General features: G+C 38.4%; 1 protein-coding gene across 2 annotated transcripts in view; it reads left to right on the forward strand.

Annotated features, from left to right (window-relative positions):
* The window catches only part of GMDS (GDP-mannose 4,6-dehydratase), a 544,205-nt gene that overhangs the window by 240,127 nt on the left and 282,558 nt on the right, over window positions 1-21,520 (forward strand). For both annotated transcript variants that reach the window (XM_039525667.1, XM_039525666.1), the window contains exon 7: window positions 19,271-19,398. In XM_039525667.1, coding sequence (XP_039381601.1) covers window positions 19,271-19,398 — 128 coding nt within the window. The remainder of the gene's footprint in view (window positions 1-19,270; window positions 19,399-21,520) is intronic.

Here is a 21,520-nt window from a genome sequence, read left to right on the forward strand (position 1 = left end):
GCCACCAAAGACCCAGAGCGACAGAAGGCCCCCCCCCTGAAATGCTGCCAAAGACCCTGACTGCCGCCAGGCCAGGGCTCGCGAGGCATTTAGGCGGCGAGGGGCCCTTCAGTCGCTCCGCATCTTCGGCAGCACTGAAGGGCCCCCCACCGCTGAAATGCCGAAGACCTGGACCACCGCCGGGCCAGGACTTGTGGGGCCTGGGGCAAATTGCTCCACTTGCCCCCGCCCCAGGTGGCCCTGGTTAAATGCCAGCATCCTAACTTTAAAAGAATGTAATTTTACTGAGCACATGCCTGCTTCATTGTTCTTACAGTCTAAATCATGAGTTGCATAACAGTACCTTTTGTGTTCCAATATTGCATTTTTCTGAGATAATTTGTGTCTTCATCATCTTGTATTCTTTTTTGCATGCCTGTTTAAGAAAAAAGAAACTATTAATTAGTTGACTTATTCATAAAACGATGCTATTGAATACGCTCGTCAACTGGGAAATGAGTCTACAATACAAATAATATATATTTTTCTTTAAACTGTTAGTTTCATGTTAAAAAATTGCAGCATATAGTATTACAGTTCATCTTCATGTTAGCCAGCTTAGTGGCAAGATACTTCCCACAGGCCAGGCAATTTTTGATAAAAATGTTTAAAACTAGATCGGTGTAATAGTAACTTGCAAACCTGTGAAATAGAAAGCTTGATTTCAGCTATTGGTAACAGTGGGCAGATGCTACCTTTCCTTTCCAATCCCGTTAGTGGCCATGCCAATGCTACTAAAGAACTGGCAACAGTTTTGATCTTGCTAGTGAATCCAAGTACTGCAGCCAAAAGATTGTCAAGAAACTAGCAAACCAATAACTAAATAAAATAAATAATAACTAAATAAAATCTCTTATAGTGATGTCTTGTCATTTCAAGAAGAACATCACAGTTGCACTTAAAGGAAAATTAAACTGTATGTTGTGAAACTATGGGATGAAGTAATTCTGGGTTTGAGTTCATTAGTGTGCTGCAGTCATTGCACAACATTTTACTTGCAAGTATGTGCAGTGTCTGCCTTGGGAGCAGTCAGGATTTAGATACCCTTTTTGGATTTGGTATTACAGTGACATCATCTGGTTTACCAGCACATTTGTAGACTATGATAACTCCATGATGGAACACCACAAAGTAGTGTGGCCTAGTTATTCACTCTTTAAAATAGAGAGCGGGGAGGGGAGAGAGAGTGTGTGTCTGGGTGTAACTGCTCTTATTTGAAAAGCTGTAAAAAGAGCTAGTAAGTTCAGTGAAAGTTGCTGTAAATATTGAATGAATCAAGATTGATTGATTTATTGTTACTAAAGTCAGTCATGTATTTCCAGGTTCATTAAAACTTGGTATCCACCTTATAAGTTGAAGTCAGGGTTCTTTGTTTTTATATTTTTATGAGGGACACACATTAGTCTTTATTCAAAAAGTTCCACTATTGCAAGAGGCCCCGAAAGACTTCCTTATCATGCTTTTAAATACATTTTTTCCTTTAGATTCCTATGGGGAGAACTCAATAGCATTAATATCCAGCTGGATATTATTTATTTAACTTGCTTGTTGGTGCAGAGACAAAATAATTTTGGCTCTGAAAATTTTGGGTGTTTTTTAAATGTTGCTTTTTTCATGTTTGTTGATCCTGTTGTCTGACACAGCTTTTATCTTAATATTTTCTATGTTGCTTAATTAAAGGAGAAGACGGGGAGAAAAGTTCCCCTTCAGTATCTAATTCATAGAGATTCTAGGACTGGAAGGGACCTCAAGAGGTCGAGTCCAGTGCCCTGCCCTCATGGCAGGACCAAATACTGTCTAGACCATCGCTGATAGACATTTATCTAACCTACTCTTAAATATCTCCAGAGATGGAGATTCCACAACCTCCCTAGGCAATTTATTCCAGTGTTTAACCACCCTGACAGTTAGGAACTTTTTCCTTATGTCCAACCTAAACCTCCCTTGCTGCAGTTTAAGCCCATTGCTTCTTGCTCTATCCTTAGAGGCTAAGGGAACAAGTTTTCTCCCTTCTCCTGAAGACACCCTTTTAGATACCTGAAAACTGCTATCATGTCCCCTCTCAGTCTTCTCATTTCCAAACTAAACAAACCCAATTCTTTCAGCCTTCCTTCATAGGTCATGTTCTCTAGACCTTTAATCATTCTTGTTGCTCTTCTCTGGACCCTCTCCAATTTCTCCACATCTTTCTTGAAATGCGGTGCCCAGAACTGGACACAATATTCCAGTTGAGGCCCAACCAGCGCAGAGTAGAGCGGAAGAATGACTTCTCATGTCTTGCTCACAACACACCTGTTAATGCATCCCAGAATCACGTTTGCTTTTTTTGCAACAGCATCACACTGTTGACTCATATTTAGCTTGTGGTCCACTATAACCCCTAGATCCCTTTCTGCCGTACTCCTTCCTAGACAGTCTCCTCCCGTTCTGTATGTGTGAAACTGATTGTTCCTTCCTAAGTGGAGCACTTTGCATTTGTCTTTGTTAAACTTCATCCCGTTTACCTCAGACCATTTCTCCAATTTGTCCAGGTCATTTTGAATTATGACCCTGTCCTCCAAAGCAGTTGCAATCCCTTCCAGTTTGGTATCATCTGCAAACTTAATAAGTGTACTTTCTATGCCAATATCTAAGTCGTTGATGAAGATATTGAACAGAGCCGGTCCCAAAACAGACCCCTGTGGAACCCCACTTGTTATACCTTTCCAGCAGGATTGGGAACCATTAATAACTACTCTCTAAGTACGGTTATCCAGCCAGTTATGCACCCACCTTATAGTAGCCCCATCTAAATTGTATTTGCCTAGTTTATCAATAAGAATATCATGCGAGACCATATCAAATACCTTACTAAAGTATAGGTATACCACATCCGCTTCTCCCTTATCCACAAGACTCATTATCCTATCAAAGAAAGCTATCAGATTGGTTTGACACGATTTGTTCTTTACAAATCCATGCTGGCTATTCCCTATCACCTTACCACCTGCCAAGTGATTGCAGATGATTTCCTTAATTACTTGCTCCATTATCTTCCCTGGCACAGAAGTTAAACTAACTGGTCTGTAGTTTCCTGGGTTGTTTTTATTTCCCTTTTTATAGATGGGCACTATATTTTCCCTTTTCCAGTCTTCTGGAATCTCTCCCGTCTCCCATGATTTTCCAAAGATAATAGCTAGAGGCTCAGATACCTCCTCTATTAGCTCCTTGAGTATTCTAGGATGCATTTCATCAGGCCCTGGTGACTTGCAGGCATCTAACTTTTCTAAGTGATTTTTAACTAAGTATGAACAAAATTTGTTTAAAAGAAATGCTCCTCACTAGACAGACAGGCAATGTAAATCTGCTTCTAAAACCATGTAACAAGCAATGCCATTGAAGAAGAAATCCATCTAAATGCAACACTTTGTGAAATATTAAAAAAACAAAAAAAAAAAAAACCAACAATCTTTTCAACATTATTTCAAACACTTATCAAGGATATTATTTACTTATTCTACACACTTTACAATTTCACTATTTTCTAATATAATGCTCTTCTTTCCTTTTTCCTAATCAGAGTGCACGCTGATTGTGGAATTATTTAAGATCATATGCAATGACAATTTTAGTAATCTGGTTTCACTGGATTTTATTGTATGTCTTTTCATATCTGGACCATTAATATGGAAATTGTTCTCAGACATATGTTGTTTAACAGCAGATGCTGGATTTACAGTTGTAGATCACATTTATGTTTTGTTCTCATTTCCATGAGGTTTCCTGCCATATACTTTTTTCCCAGCAAAAAAAAAAAATCATGAACATCTGCTGACTTATCCAGAGAACCGGATCTTTAATATCTAAATTTACCCCTTAGGGGGGGCTTTTTGTTTTGTTTTTCACATACAAACTAGGCTTTTAAGTTGTATTATTTAGTTTGTTTTAACTTGGATTATTTTTAACTAGAAGCAAAGTCACATATATACAGTGTGCAAATTTTTTCTGGTACACTTGCCCCTCCCAACCACTAGAATCCAGACTTTCTCCTTTGGCACACTTGACAACCACAGTGGTTCAGATAGGATCCTGAGAATTCATCACCCTTTCATGAGACCACCATATCCCCCCATGTCCTCCTATCTTCCCCCCCCCTTTCGATAGGGCCATGAATATTGTTCTCATTCTCTGTCTGAAGGCGTTGAGGCAAATGGCCTCTTCTGAGGTTAAATGCCATTTGTTGTTCTACAGAGCATCCAAAAGGAATGTTTATGCAGCCACCAGCTGCAAAGAGTTTCTCTTGAACCCTTCAGGGTTTTTTAAACCTTCTCTGCTGATTGGGAAGCTTTATTTTCTACATAATCTGAGCTCTTCTCTTTCATGAACACCATGGGGAAGGGGAGAGGTTAGGAAATAAAATCCTAATTCTGGAAACCGTTATACACATAAGTGGTCCCATTGAATTCAATGTTTTGTAGGATCTGGGCCTAACTTTGTATGCATGCATTAATTCTAAGCTTTTCTGGTGATCAGTGAGAGGTAAATGATAGCTCAGTTAGGAGGTCACATTGGTAATTTCCACATTTACTATTTAATATGAATAACATCACTTACTTAGTACTCATTCATAGTACTCATTTTCAAAGCACTGTGAATACCTCTGTGCCTAAATGCCATGTTGATTGATGCATTACAAAATTCTTTAGCTAAACAGAACACTGTAAGAGTATAAGGTTAAGAAACCATCTCCGAAAATTCACAATCCTGTGATTCCTTACTTCTTAAAGCAGAATTCATCGCATATCTAATGTGACCAAGTTCAAATAAATAGAAAGTATGGATTTAGCTGCCTTATACTTTTACTCCACAATACTTATTTATGGGAAAGGCCACAGTTGAATTAAGTCATTCATTTGAAAAAAAATTCCTATGTTATGAGTAACACCATGGATTTCAATACTTGAAATATTTGAAAAAACTAATGGACTTTTCACCATTCAAGCTTTCTATTTACATTTTACACTTATATTTTGCTTGGATGAGTCAGAATTACTTTTGTACATAGTCTGTTTCACTTTTTGGCTCTCATGCATGAATACAACACTACAGTGTTGGTGTTGCAAATAATGTCAGAAGATTTTGATCCAAACAAAAAGCTGTTTTCACTGAAACTGAAATACATTATTGGAATTATTTCTGTTGATCTGACATTTTGTTAAATATGCTTGGACAAAACATAAATTTGCGCCAAAATCAACATGACAGTTTCAACTTGATTGGGGAAATATGGTGAGTAAAAAACAAACAAAATCCCCACAAAATAAACACCCCTCAAAACATGAAATCAGATTGTTGCACCAGTATTTGTTTGTATTACCTACTTATCATAGGAACCGGGAAAATACAGCATTTTATATCATGAATAATATATTATTTAATTACTCTGATAACATCCAATGAATGTGCTCATGGATATAAGTAGGTAATGGAACTCCTGAGAATCACCGTTTTGCTTTTGCTTGATACATATATACCTATACTACTGACTGTCTTCAAATCCCTCTGCAAACTTACTGTCTGTGCTTTGGTTTATTGTTTGTAAATAAGTTTGCTGGCATATTCTTACCTCCCTCCCCCAACACCTCATTTATGAATTGGAAGGTGAGATGTTATGAGAGCTGGTTTATGCAACAGTCTAAAATGTATCTTTAGTGAAAAGTAATTTCTTATTCAAACCTAATTAAAAATCTATATTCTTTGCTCCACATATATTTGCAAAATGTTAGTCTTTCTGTCTGTCTGTCTTATCCTGTTCTGTAAATTGCAAAATGAATTCATTGGGGCTTCACACAGGCACAGGTCCAATGCTATACAACACCTAGCAGGCTCGGGGCATTGCAATGCAACAGTGCTCAAATGTATTCCGAGTCACTCATATATCCACTGTGCTGAACAAACACATCAGAATAAAAGGTTGCTTCCCCTAAACACTTCCAATCTAAGGCTTGGCCTGTATTTAAAAGCTAGATGGATAAAGCTATGTCAGTCAGAGGTGTGAAAACACTACTCCCCTGACTGAAATACTCTCCTGACTCAGCCCCCATGAGACACAGCTATGCTGATAGAAGAATGCTTCTGTCAACGGAGGTAACTTTGTTCTAGAAGGTAGCGTTCCTACGCCAGTGGAAATACCCCTTCCATTGATGTAGGCTGCGTCTATATTACAGGGCAATGCTGGCAAAGCTACACTGACATAGCTAAGTGGGTACAGTCTCTGTGGTGTAGACGTAGGCTTAGGCTTTGATCCTGCAAAGAATTACACAGGTACTGATTTCATTGAGATTACCCATTGGCTTGGTCCTACCAGGCGTTAAAGCACTCAGGCCTGATCCCAGTAAAGTATTTAAACACATTTTTAAGTTTAAGCACAAGAGCAGTCCCATTGAAATCAATGGGCTTGTTTGTGTGTTTAAAGTTAACTATAAATTAATAAGAATAAGCCCTAAAACCTCAATCCTGCAATGAAACCAGCTAGCACAGACTGCATTGCCCATGCATAAGCCCATTAACTTCATTGGGATGAAAATTGTCTACACTAGCAGATCCAGTTGCAGGATTGATGTTATAAAGGCAAATCAGAGAACAGGTGATGTGGGAGATGAGATAAAATGTATAAACTAAGCAAACATGATAAAAATAGGCACATGACTAATTACACAGCCATGCTGGTACAAAAACAACAAGGAGTCCGGTGGCACCTTCAGATGCATCTGAAGAAGTGGGGTTTTTTAACCCATGAAAGCTTATGCCCAAATAAACCTGTTAGTTTTTAAGGTGCCACCGGACTCCTTGTTGTTTTTGTGGATACAGACTAACACGGCTACCCCCTGAATAGTCTCTTTCTATTTAACTCTGCCTGCTCCATTGCTTACAAATATTTTTAATCCTAGTCTTTTTTATTTATATCCTTTTTCTGTTTTTAAATTTGCATTTCACCCAGCCTATAAGACAGGAGTGTGTGTGTGTGCGCGCACGTGCATGCATACATACGTTTATGTAAAAAAAATTTGCTATGGGTGTAAATTCTTCCTTCTCTTATTTTAAATATATCTCCCTTGTATTTAAACCTTGGAAATCCATAGTTTTGGCTGCAGCATTACCCCTTTCCCACTCCATAACCCCCGGTTCCAGCCCCATGCCCATCATCCTAATTTCTCTCCTAAAATTGGGGATGATAAGCATCATGTACTTTGGAGAGGGGAAATGTTGATATCCCAGGCCACTGGGATGTGTGGAGGTCAGTGGTTGTTCCCCATGGAGGGGATGGGGAAGAGGGGCTGTCAAGCCATGCCCCTCCCCAACTCTGGAACCGCTTCTTTTTTTAGAGGGTAGAGACATTTTGAAGTTCCCTTTTGAGAGAAGGGACGCTCCTGCGGCTCCGTAGAGTGAGGAACTGGGTTTGGTTGTCCAGTACTGCCTCCTGTGTAAGAGCATAGAGCTCACATGCCTACTAGCCCTGACCTGTGAGGAAAAAGTGGGGAACAGATGAACTTCTCTGTGCTTGGAGGACTGCACCCACGTGGAAGCAGCAAGGACGCAGCAGGCTGGGAGCAGCTGGAGGGACATAAACTCACCACTAGCCATGGAGTTGCCATGCAAAAAGATAACACAGAACTGAGCCATGTTACCTTTTCTCTGCTCCCTCTTCCTACCCAAGGATGGTTCCTCAAGCAGCTGTAGCCAGAAGATGCCCTTGTATCTGAGTTCCAATGGAAGCAAATTGCCAGAGACCAAAGGACTGCCATTGTCCCCAAAGCTAGTGCACGGTCCTTTCCTCCTGTGGACTGGAACCTGTAGCTCATTATGCAGGGAGAACTGATGCCTCCTGGAGGGATTTGGGAAAAATTTCAAGAGGATTTTCCAAAGAAGGGAGTGGTGAAGGCTATGATTATTTTCATTGATAGCTTTTCATGAAACACTCCAGCTGCTTAAACGTGAATTGAAAATAGGTGTAAGAAAGGTGAAGAATCCGTGTGGGATGCAAGCAACATATGAATCAAGAAACTCATAAATAAATACAGAGCCAAACTCATAATAGATGTTTTCCATATCATAACAATTGCCACAGTGTTTACTCACAGGCACAAAATACTTAGATGCTCTCCTTAATCTTTAATTATTATTGCCCTCTGAGCTTGACCTCTCTTGAAGTGTTTTATAAACAATTTAAAGAATAAATGAAGTATTAGAAACAGTTATTATAGGGGAAGCATAGTTATTTGCTTTCCTTGGGTGAAAAGATATCATTTATAAAGGCCTGATTACACTCATCTGTTTTCTGGGTAGCCGGTAAGTTTACTTTACCACGGCAAGAGAGAATAACAGAGAAATTGTGTCATGGGAGCCAAGTAAGATATTGTAGCGGTAGGAAATCCAATTGCCTTGTTTTACAGCCATTTGTCTTGTCCACAGTCTCTGTCGAATGACAGTTTGGATCAAAAGCCTTTAAAAGGTTTTCCTGCTTCACAGTAATGAGAACAACAGAGACTTTTATATTGTAGGAGGTTCTTACTGGGCCTTTCCTGCTTTAACATGGCTACCTGCCAGTGCATTTTTTATTAAAAGCTGCTTCGCATAATAAATTATATGAAGTGGCTCTGCCTGGCTGCTTGACTGTCACTAAAGTTATGAGTCAAAAAAGGGGGCTGTTAGAGAAGGTCCTATTCAAAGAAGCTTAACTAAGAAAGCTGTCAAAAAGAACAATAACAGCCAGCTTTGTATTTCAAACCTATTCTTGTAAGGATGCATGTCTATACCGAAAATAAAATACTGCGGAATGTGGGATTTCTATATTTTTTTTTACTTAATAATTTTAACAAATGGCCCAGTCTCTCCTTTTGTTTACACTGGTATAAACCAGGAGTGACTCCATTGTAATTGATGGGATACACGGGTGTAAAACCCACATACCTAAGTCAGTATCAGGGCTATTGTTTCTAATTCTAGTAAAGAGGAGTGATTTCCAGGAGGGAAAGGCCTAAGCATTTTAGAAGTCCCCATGTGATGCTGAAGGCCTTGCAATATTCTCACCTCCACTTTGTGTTTCTGGCAGGCAGAGAGGAAATAAGACTAAATGGGGCCAGGAATCATCAAAACAACAGGGCCTGTTGGCTCCAAAGCTGCTGGGGTTGTGGGGGAGATGTCTGCTCCTCCTCTCTCATGTAGCCTTTTCTGTCTTCCTTCCTAACTCCCAGCCAGGCAGACAGAGTGGAGCAACAGGGAAGGGGAAAGAATGGCAGCAGCTGCCTGTTAAGAGCAGCAGCACTCCCAGTGATCTTTAGTGATTAGAATAGCACGTAGTCACACCAAACACTCACCAACCACAGGTCTGAAGCTCCTGCGGCAGCATGTCCCACTGTAGCGTGTTTGACTGTTCCCCAGAACATAGATAAGGGAGAGTCACAGCCGTTTTCATAATCAGTGCTTGACTGCTGTACCTTCACTTCCTACTGCTGCTGGGTGAAATAAGTGAAGGTGAGGGTGGGAATGTAACGGCAGATCATTACTTTTAGGAAGATGTATAATATAATTTGTTTTTCCAGTTCTAACACAGTTCTTAAATAGTGCTAAATTTTTACATTCATCTGTTTGGAATGTACAGTGCACTCTGTATGTAGATGTGCTGTGCAGTACCCCTGAAAGTGTTAAGAACTAAGTATGAGACAAAGTGTGGGTCAGAAACTCAAAACAGAAGGACACAAGGAAAATGATACTGTAGGGACTTTAAAATGATCTTTCCTGAATCAGAATTTCTGGGAGCAGATTCTCCAACCATTTTGTTTAGAATTGGAGGTGCCTGTGAAGAGAGGTAGATTTGACTCTGGCACAAGGGAGGTCTCTTGTCATGAGATGATATATAAGGGTTATGCATGTAAGTTCCAAGCTCTCATACTTCCATACTGTGCAACATTTCAGAGCCTGGAGAAAAACAGAGTGTAGCTGTTTTACAATAACAACTGTGGATTTTCTCTGTTTATCTCCATTCAGTGGGATGGCTATTAAGTCCTTTTTGTTTATTCTTTAATAAACCCTGGGTCTTCTCTGGACTTGTCTGTCCTTTAACTCCAAATCAGGTGCAACTGTGAATAATATCTGAAAGAAAATGTATTCAATGGTGGGCAGAGTGAACTTTTTTTAAAGACTCACTGATGAATAATTGCCAAAAGGTGGTAGCTACAGTATCCCCAACAAATGCATATTATGAATGGTCCTCTTTTAAGCCTAAAATTCCTTTAAACTTGCCTGTTGGGTTTTGAGTACCTGCAGTTAACTAGTGTTGCTTTTGGCAGGGCTTGGTGAGCAAACGAGGCATAATGTCTCTGATCTCAGTAGTCTGGTCAGTCAGCCATGACATTCTCAGTGTCTTTTCTTTCTACACCCTGTCTGAACAGAGCCATAGCCCAGGCAGCTCTCAGTGGGGTTGCCAAAGATTACCATGTGCAGTGGAGCAGTAGATGGCAGGAGAGTGGAAAATATTCAGCCTCCAAGGGTTGGGTTCATGTGGGGTTCAGGGTTAAATTTGAATGATTTTTCTCCCCCTCCAAACTGCTCATTGAGAACATTTGACTCTTTACTGCAATTTGGAAGCCCTGTAAAATGCAGGAGTCTGGTTTAGGGAGTGGAGTTGGTTCTAGATTAGAACTAGAATACGTTGTTTATATGCTCAGTGAGCACAAAAGTAGTTGCTTTTTCTTTAATCCTAATTCAGCAGTGTCTATAAGAGAATGTAAATGTAAAATACATGAAAAAAACATTTAAGGGGGCAAAGTTAAGCACTCAAATGTTAGGAAATTAAGGTTGCCTGAGCAACCTGAGTTCAGCCCACTTGTGTGTATGTATTATTATATAATCTTTAATTACACGATAATATACTATTTTTCAACAGGACCCATCCCTCATTTAGTGCACAGGATGGTGCTCAGTATTTTTTTTTATCCTTATTGTGTGGCCCCAGGCCTTATTTGCTGCACAGTATTCAAACCCTGCTCTGAAAACAGGATTATTAATTTCTTCATGGACTTTTTCCATGCTGTTCATCACTGTAGTATCTGAGTGCATCACAGATGTTAATAAATTTATTTTCACAACACCTCTGTAAGATGACGGGGTATTATCTCCATTTTACAGATGGGGAACTGAGACCCAGAGAATAAATTCAAAAGTGTACACTAGTTGTGGATGCCCAATTTAAGATACCTGGGACCTGATTTTTCAGAGTACTAAGCATTATATAGCACTTTATATGCTCAAAGCACAGCTCTCATTGACTTCAGTTGGAGCTGTTAGTGCTCAGCCTTTCTACAGATCAGACTCCAGGGTCTGAAGTCCAGCACCCAGAAAAAGAGAAACACAAAAATAGTGAAAATTTTGTTTAAGTGACTTACCCAGCATCACATAGGAACTCTGTGGCAGAGGCAGAGAGAAATGCTGCTCTGGAGAACTGGGTTCTAACTATTTTAACCAAATTCGTCTTGCTCTTCCTGCAATCCTCTGCCTCCTTCACTATGTACCTTCCAGCTTCTTAACAAAATAAATCAAGGGTCCTGCAGACAATAGCCTCCTTCACTACACTATCCTGATTCATCGACAAAGCAATTAAAGACTAGACCTGCTCTGGGGATGTATCGTAAAAGTATATCATAATACATATAAACAAAGGGACTGGATTAAGGTTAATTCTGGCACTTCCTAATTATTGCATGCTTGACTTTGCATGTTTAATAATGTTGTTAATATAATATATATATATATACACACACATATATATATATATATATATACACACACACACACACACATATATATATATATATATATATATATATATATATAATATTTTAATTAAAAATTATTTAAGGATCTGACTTAATAGGACAAAGCCAAACTGCATTTCCTGGCTAACTTTCTGTTCTTAATTCACTCCATTGTGCTTAAGTTTTGTAGTGGTCTCAAAACAGTGGGTGATCTTGACTGCCTCTTCTGTCCCTACATGATATGTAGCCTGACTTAAATGAGAAACATCACAAAAACAGGATAATGCTGTAGTTCTGGAGTCCACAAGGAAAGAAGCTTTCTGAAGAATACTGACTATACAGCAGTAGTTAGGCACAACAGTTTGAATTATGGACCAAATGGAAATTTCCCTCAGATGCTTTTTCTTTGCCATTTAATCAAATTATTTTTATTTTTGTTCAACTGATTTGTATTCTTTCTCACTTTCTTATTCAAAGTTATAATGTCAATGGAACTTTTTTATATCAGTTGTGTAACTCATTCACTTTGACCTAATGGGCCAGATTCTCTGCTGATATAAATTGACAGCAGTGGCTCCAATTTATGTCTGCAGAGAACTGGGTCCTGTACATTTATCAAGTCACATTTAAAAGGACATTCATGCACAAGCTCATATACAATAAGTGCAGCAAGACATGTTTCCAGTTACATCATAGTAGTTCAACAGGTCATTTGAACCTGATATAATTTCAGAGGAAATTTTACAGTACTGTAGAAACTCCCACTGAAAAAAAAGTACTTTTCAATAAAATGCTGCAGTTTTAATCTGTGTTAAAACATTCATCCAAGTCAGTGGTTTTCAACCTTTTTTCACTTGTGACCCCCTAAAACATTTTGAGTGGATGTGCGGAGCCCTTTGGAAATCTTAGACGTAGTCTGCAGCCTCCATGGGTCCACAGACCCCCGGCTGAAAATTGCTGTTCTAAGGAACAAGGATAGGTTACGCACAGTGTTCATTCATTTTCTGCTTTAAAATGAAGACAATAGCTATAGTTACCAACTGATACTGAGAATTAAGGTTCTAAATGGTTAAACCAATTTTTAGCTAGAGCCTGACAAAAGCACTGGAAACCAGCACACACATTTTTAACTGCTCTGTCACTGAAAAATCTGTTTCATTGAATTTGATTTTGAGGACAACTTGTATACTGAATGTGATAGTTCTAAACAATTTAAAACACATGCACTAAATTCTTGGAACTAACAATGTTACTTTGCACATATCTTTTAGGCTAGTAACTTAAATGATTATTAATTGACAGCGTATGGACCAGGTGGGAATGGAGTTGCAGGGCGTCTCACCCAATGCCCTTCACAAGTGCCAGGGACAGTCCTGGTGCATTGCATTTGAGGAAGCTCAGGGATTTCTCCCCCACATTGCTCTCTTAAGAAGGAGGTGGGATCATGCTTCTACTCCACAGAATCAAAAGGACAGTCCAGCCTACTTGTTCAGCCTGGATGCTGGGACCTCAAAAGGGACAATCTGTACTTGTGCAGCTGATGGCAGCTTCATACCACCTTCAGTGCAGGGCAGTGCCTAAATGACAGCCCTTTGGATGGGAGAGTGCACACGGGTGTGGTGGTTCTTCAGAATCTCAGAAGGGCTGGTATTGCTGTTCTTCTGCACTGGTCCTGGATCCTCCATGATCCCTCTCTTACCCTGCGACAGTGCCATTCTTATGAAGCCATCCTGCCATGGCCTCTCTTGCCTGCAGCTTCTCCGAGAACCCCATAAACAGAGGGTGGTCCATGAAAACTGCAATGCAGGTTCCAAACTATAATACTGAGCTTTAAGGCTTCCCAGGCATGTTGTGAGCTATGGGACACCTCTACCAAGGAACTCTACAGAGCCAATAGCGCTATTAGATACCAACCCAAAAAGGTCCAAATAACAAAGCTCAAATGGGTGACTTTAATCAAACCTGCCTATGATCTCCTAAAAGTCTGTATCAGAGTAAAGGAGGGGGCAAAGTTGCAAGCAGATTATCCTGCTCAAACCAGTTCATTCATCTCTCACTTTTGTTTTTATAAGGAAGTCTTAAATGGGTGAAATACGGATCAGTGTGATTGTTTTTAAAGCTAATTTTCTACCACTATTTCCTATGATTAGTGAATTAAAACCTTCCTTTTCCCCCCGATATGTTTTAAGTAAGTTATGCATATGTAAGGCGATCCAATTACTGACGGTTGGCATTGCATTGCATAGGCAGAGAGGTATGGGAAATTCGTACAAAATCTGATTGCACAGGCTAGTGTCATTACACTAAATCCCGATCCCACAGAAACTGATATCAAACCTTCTTTCCCTTTATTTTTTTTTTAGTAGGTTACATTTAACACCGGACTGTACTGTATTTGCGGTGGGGGGGGGGCGGTGGGGCGTTGTTTGTTTGTTTGCTGCTGCCTGATTGCATACTTCCAGCTCCAAATGAGGTGTGCAGTTGACTAGTCAGTTCGTAACGCTGGTGTTTGTAACTTTGAGGTTCTGACTGTAGTTCTGAACTTTTGTTGCCTGAAGGGCCGGATTCAGCAAAGCATGTGCTTAACTTAGTAGTTTAAATGTGGTTAAGCAATGTATGAGACTACTCATCATATGCTTGCAGTTAAGCATGAGAGTGTTTTGCTGGGTCATGGCCTAACTTAGCTGTTTGCTTCAACATCAATAATATCATTTTAAAGAAAAATTAGGGTTTAAAAAAGTGTTTGATCAACTCACCTATAGAACATGAAATGAAGTTTGTTTTAAAAAATCAGTAGTTTGGTGGAAAAGCAGAGAAACACTGCTCTGTTTATCTAAGTGCTGTTAACAGCATACAATAAACTTGGAACAGAAGTAACACTTTTACATTTTAATGATGAAAACAATGTTCCATTTTTTTTTATGTCTGCATGTCCCTGTCCAGGACATATTTCCTGAGAGAAGAAAATATTTTAATTAGTGAAGAAAAATTATATAGAGAACATGTACATGTAAAAAAAAAATAACATTTTTATTGCCAGTGATGATTATTGGTGTATTTCTGTGTCCTTTTAATAAATCTGTATGCTAGGATTTAACTTTTGTGCCCATCACAGAATACTGTAAATCCTACCTTTGGAAAATATAATAGTTTTGTATTCATTACAAACAGTCCTTCAGATTGTTCGCTGATTAGATGCAACTTTTCACAGTGATTTACACAGCGCTGCTATTCTGTAGGGATAGAAAATATTCTGTCATTGTTTTCCTTGGAGTTAGATCCTTTGGTCATTTTGAATGCAAACCAGGCTTTAAATACAGCTTAACTCTTAGAACACTGAGACAAATATCCATGTCTGTTGTGAACTGAGGGAGGGTCACAACTGGATTGTGAACTGAGGGAGGAGGGAGATAAATGGGAGGAACTTTTTTTTCCTTAAAAATTCTCACCAGTGCTACCATCAAAGCAGCTCCACTGTTGAAGATAATGGCAGAAGTATTAGTATAGAAAAGATTGTCAGCCAATGGCATTTTAGCTGCTCCGTCATCTACATATCTCAGAGCCAATTTGGACGATGGAGTGGTTAAAATCCCACCAGCTACCTTGTGCTCTGTCTATACTTATGCTCCTACTGTTTCTCTTACCAGTGAGGCAGCTCTGGTAATAGCAATGGTGAGAAATTTTAAGGGGGAAAAGCTAATACAGATACAACCTTAGAGAGTCCTGAAGACCTCCTAAGGAAGAAAGACGCTACTAACCATTTCTGTGCCTCACAGCCCTTATTTTATTTTTAGCTATGTAAAGATATCTATAGAGCTACATATAAATCTATAGATAGAATCACTCCTAAGCAGCAAGACATAATGTCTGTCAAGTTTCAGGCCAAAGCAAATTTATATAGCCAAATTATAAACCCTAGAAATAGGGCTTATAGTGGAATTGCTGTCATAACGTTAACTACTGTGTGTGGCTGTAGTGGGCGTCAGTTTAAGTTCTAGTTTTGATGTGCAGTTAATGGCATGAACTCAATCATGAAGTATAGTAGGATATTTTAAGATATTACATTTGAAGAGAATTGGTATTTAAACATTATCTCTGAACCACGTCATGCCTCTGAAACATCATTCAGTCCTTGGTACAGAATCGCATGAAAAAATTCCTGATCACATTTCTCAAAATGAACAGTAGCTTAGGTTTCATTAACTGCTTTATGTGATATTTAGAGTAAGAGAACTGAACTGTTTCTGCTGAACATTTAGCAGAATAGTCCTGTAAAATAGCATTTCCAATTTTTTTTTTTAATCTTGATCCTCTCTAATCCTTCATTTCTGCCTTTGGGGGTATATTCTGCTTGTGTTTAGAAGAAATTTTTGAACATAATTCTTTCTGTAGCAAGAAAAGTAGTAAATACTTTTTGTCTTGTTGCACCTAACCACTAATGATTGATTTTAGTGGTTCCCAGTGATACCTCTCCCATTTCCCAGATAGTATTGATTGTACTTGAATACTATGTTAACTTGATTGCTCAGAACAATTTTTCCCAAAAACATTTGTTTTTTTATGTTCCCTCAGGAGATGATAATTCCAAAACTGAAGCTGTCATTCTTTAGCCACCTAGTTCAACACAGTAAAGCTTGCTGCAATACAGATGATGATTATTACTCTCACTGCTGATACAGAGAATGGGAATGTGGTGCTGAAAGCTGCTAGTTTAACTCCCTTGCAGTTTGAAACCTAAGACTGGATACTTTAACTCTGTCCTTGGAAAAAGACTTTAGTGCTGAAAGTGCCTCTTGTGTTCATGGAGGAAGTATAACCTACTTTCAATGCAAAATGTTAAACCTTAAAGTAGTGCTTAATAGTAGTTAAAATAAATTCCACTTTTACAAATAACAAGAATACATGTGAAGATCTCAAAGCACTTTACTACTATTAAATAAGACGCAGAATACACTGGGTGAAATCCTGGCCCCATCCACGTTGGTGGGAGTTTTGCCATCAACATTAGTGAAGTGAAATTTGTTAGTCTCTAAGGTGCTCCTCGTTCTTTTTATTAGTGAAGTGCATCACCCATACTAATTTTGCAGACAAGCCAATGCACAGAGGAGTTACAGTACGTAGCTTTTTCAAGCCTGCAGTAATATTCCAAACTTATCAGAGGACTTGTTCCTGCAATGAGCTACATATAGGTGTTTGTCTGCATGGAGCTTATAACAGTATTGGGCCTAAGAGCAGAATTAGACCCAAAGTGTCCTAATCAGGATTCCTTGCTTTATTTTCTAGACCACATTGCCATCAAAAGGAAGGAAGTTTCATTTTCTGTAATTCCATGTGCTTAGATTTAGTTTCTGAATTTTTTAATTGCAGCTAATGGGTAACATTTCGATTTATTAACAAATTTTAATTAGAGTGAATTGTTCTGTTGATTATTACTGATTTGTATCATTCTGATGCACCCAGAACAGCAATCCTAAAACTCAAGGAAATTGAAGCAAGATCCCATGTAGGTGGTCATCAAAACATGTAATAACCGTGAACCAGTTAGTCAGCAACAGTGTGAACAAAACATAACAGTCCATATGGCAGGCGCTGAGTAACTGCACACACCCAGCACTATGTGTGTACACACACGCGCACGCACACACAAACTGGAACACTGAGTTCAGGGAGCAGGAAACGAGCATGAACAGGAAGTAATAAGCAAGAAGGCAGCACTCACACATCAGTCATCACATTGACTTTTATGTATTAAAAAATATCACTTCAGGACTAGATTTTTCCAAAGTGCATTTGCACTTGGGTGCATTGCCCAAACCTTCCAATGTGCATGCATACCCACACTCGTTTGCTTATGCACGTAAGCATGTTTGTGTTCACACATCAGAGTTTGCGCACGAACAGGTGGGGGCACACATTTTGTGTGCACATTCTTTTGAAAATCTGACCGTGTCAAACTGTGCAGTGGTCTATTACATATATGAGTCGCTTTTCCAGAGAATATAAAAACTGTAATCACAGAAGATTCCCTAAAATTTTAAAATAACCAGTAAACTAGAATGTCATTTAGTCTTAACATTTGACAAACAAAAGCAAAATATCTCTGAATCATTTTGATAAATCTGATCTGAGGGACTTTAATTTTTCAATTCTTGTGATGCTCATGGTACAGAAGAAATAATCCCATTTTTTACTTTGTGGGACAGTCAAACAGCACACAAGCAGTATCTATGGTTTTCTTATTTTGTGTGACAGAAGGTTTTAGTTTGGAATATGCAATATATATCATGCAGTAAGTCCAAAGAAAGACCATTTCTAAGACAAACTATAGAAAATGTACAGGTAGATCTCATAAGAGCTGTTTTGTATCATGAATATGTCTAATTGTAGACACACTGATTTCCTTCCAATCTTTTAGTTATGAGCAACCAATAATCACTTTAGAAAAAGAAATGATTATGCTCATAGTATTAATGCTGCTGTTTCGCTTTGAATAAAGTAACCCATGTCATTAGTTAGTCATTTTCTTTGGCACAGTAAATGCCATGTCATTTTAATTCTAGTAGTGCATTAGGGTACTAATATCATTGAGCTTGTTTAGCCTGATTCTCAGTCCCCAGTACTGGTTCAGTTAACTTCCTTTTTTGGAGCAAACAGTTGATCAGTGCTTTTTTATTAGTATAGAAGTCATAGTCTTAGTATTAAGGTATCTAAAGAACTATGTTGTGATGAAAAGAGATGAAAAGCCAAATGTCATTTGAAACAACTCTACAAGGAGAAGGCACAGGCATGTAAATTTTGCAGTCAAATATGTAGAACCAAGCTATTTGTGGTATGGTATAGCTGTGTGCAATTCCCAAATGGTAGAGTTTATTATCACTGTGTCAATGTCTTACTCAAATGTGGAGATAGAGAATCCCAAATTAGTTAATGAATTTATTCTTCCTTTCTAGTTAACCAGTAAAACCTTTTGAAGTTTAAATTTTGAATGGTCTCACCAGCAGCTTTACAAAGAGACAAAAAGTATATATTTGTATGTGTGTGGTTTGTTTTTGTTTTTTTAAATATGAGGATGGTCTTAGATGCCTGTCTTCCATTCTTTATGTAACCTTTTGCATTTTGTGTTTAGAAACTGACATTCCAATTGATTTTCATTGGCCTTCTGCCTGGGTTGAATACTGAGGCAGCAAATTAGGAATGCTTCAGAAGTCCCACAAACAAAGACGTTTGCTGTGAAAGTGGAGATAATGTGACACTTATATTTCGAACTTCTTAGCTTACTCAAATGATAAATGATGGCATGGTTTAGGTAGTGTGAGTGTGTGAGGGGGTGGTTACAGACTGAAAGAAGTTGCTGTGAGCTGAGCTTTGGGATTCGACTAGGAGACAGTTGTTATCCATCATGTGACTATGCTGATAATATCTTTTTATCTTTGTTTCAGGGGCTAACTTTGTAACTCGAAAAATTAGCCGATCAGTAGCTAAGATTCACCTCGGACAGATGCAATATTTCAGTTTGGGCAATCTGGATGCTAAAAGAGACTGGGGCCATGCCAAAGACTACGTTGAGGTAGGTTATTGGCCGTGTGCCCTTTTTGAAACAGTGCCATTGATCTGTTTAATGCAATAACTTCAGTGAAAATGCATGAAGGGTATCTCATGATTTTTTACCCACAGAGGCCTGTTAACTTAGTGTTGCTCTCAGTTTCAGACTAGGGAGTTCAGTAACATAGTGGGCTACCCCAGCCATGACCTGAACAGAAAAATAAATCTTCAGGTTTACATTCCTTTACTGAATTCCTCTGGGAGGGGTCTATAAACTGGAACTATTTTAAAGAGTTTTTCTCCAATTGTTTCTGCGAACTTTTATGTCCAACATTAAGATCATAGCAAGATGCAGTGAAACCTGACTTTAAAGACCTCACTGCAGGCTGGCGGCCTTTTACTGTGACGGGGCAAAAACACCATTAATGCTGACAATCAAAGGTCTGGTTGGTTCTGCTTCAGAATGAAGCTTCACATTAATATTATGATGTCAAGTACTGTGTCACGTATGTGTCTATAGCTATTTACTTTATTTCAGATGTTTTTTGTTAGTCAAAATTGTTTAACTCTATTCTATGCATATACTTTTGTTTAAAAAAAAATCTGCATTGTATTAAAAGAGACGTGAATGACCACGTCAGAAATATTGTTGTTTTCCCAGGAGAACGTTGTCCCCATTTTGCCTCTCAAAGATTTCCTGTGGTCACTGGGCAATTTCTGGCTTTTAATAATTTCTCTCTGGGAAACCAGAGCTGGCTTCCATATTCATTGCTGTGATTCAAAAAGAAGATCGTTGTTTGTGTTTCTTAAATTACCAAGTTAATACCAAAATAGCACCCTTAATTCTTTGGTTTTTAATTAATTTTTGAGCTCTTTGACCTTGACTTAAGCAATTAAAAGAAGCCACCAGTAAGACTAAAATATATTACTAATTTAAATATTGTCTTGTGAGGAAATCATGATACCTTACCAACCCTCTTGATGATGACTATAAAAATGGGAAAAAATATTATATCTGCATCCAAGCCATTACCTCAGGTGAGTGGAGAAGTAGAATTTGGCCAACTGGGCTGTAAAGTTGGGCCCCAGTTCTGCAGTGCATATGCCTGCTAGGAGTCCTTGATGTTGGTATGATATTTCATGGGAGTAAAGGTCCACCTGCTTGGATATCATTTTCTGGAACCTTAGCATGGTTAATTAACCCAGGAAATCTTCCTGATGTATTTTCCAGATATAATTTAAAATCATTTTTATACACAACATTTTATAGCAGGTAGAAAATTATTAACAAAATCTATGGGACAAAGCATCTCAGCTCTGTTATTTATAAGTAAAACATATAACCTTCCACAATTAATAAGCTTTTCATTTTTAAAAATAAAAATGGCATAAAACAGAAATTAGCATCAGAACATTAAAATAGTTATTAGAGTAAAATATCCAAAGAGAAAATATAAATTGAGTTTCAGTATGAATATTCAGGACTGAATTCCACTCTCTTCTATACTGGTATAAATCCAGAGGAATTCTGTTGTACTCAGTAGGCCAAATCCTGGTCCTGCTGAAATCAATAGCAAGACTCTTTGTGTTTAATGGAGCAAGGTTGGATGCAGTGACTCAGTGGTTTCACTAAGGGCACAGGTTGGTCTACATTCATCAGATTCTACCTAGGATGACCTGTGTGCAAACCTTAAAAAAACAAAAAGCAAAAAAAAAAAAAAAAAGCCTCATCTTATTCAGCAAAACCACCCGATAGAAAGTTCTCAGCTGGAGTCTCCATCAAGGACACACGGTGGTAATGTAAGCAGCATTCCAGATCTTTCATTTATATGTTTTTGGGGCTTTTCCAAAATCTTCTGGAAAGAATTTCTCACTAGGATAGAGTTCATCTTGAGTATCTCATTAGTGGGATCCCTTTGCCTAATGGGAGACTTATTAGTTCTTCTCTAAATATATTTAAAATGTGGTTACTTCCATTCTTATAATGGCTAAAAAAGAGAATAACTTTAAAATAGAAATAGACTATTCCAGGCTTTAATGGACTAGGTTGGACTTAGATATTTAACATCATTAGAATAAATACGCTGTATAATGTTAGAATGATCATATTTATAAGCATTTTGTGAGATTCCTTAAATGTACAATTG

The sequence above is a fragment of the Mauremys reevesii genome, linkage group 2, assembly GCF_016161935.1.
Source record: "Mauremys reevesii isolate NIE-2019 linkage group 2, ASM1616193v1, whole genome shotgun sequence".
Lineage (NCBI taxonomy): Eukaryota > Metazoa > Chordata > Testudines > Geoemydidae > Mauremys > Mauremys reevesii.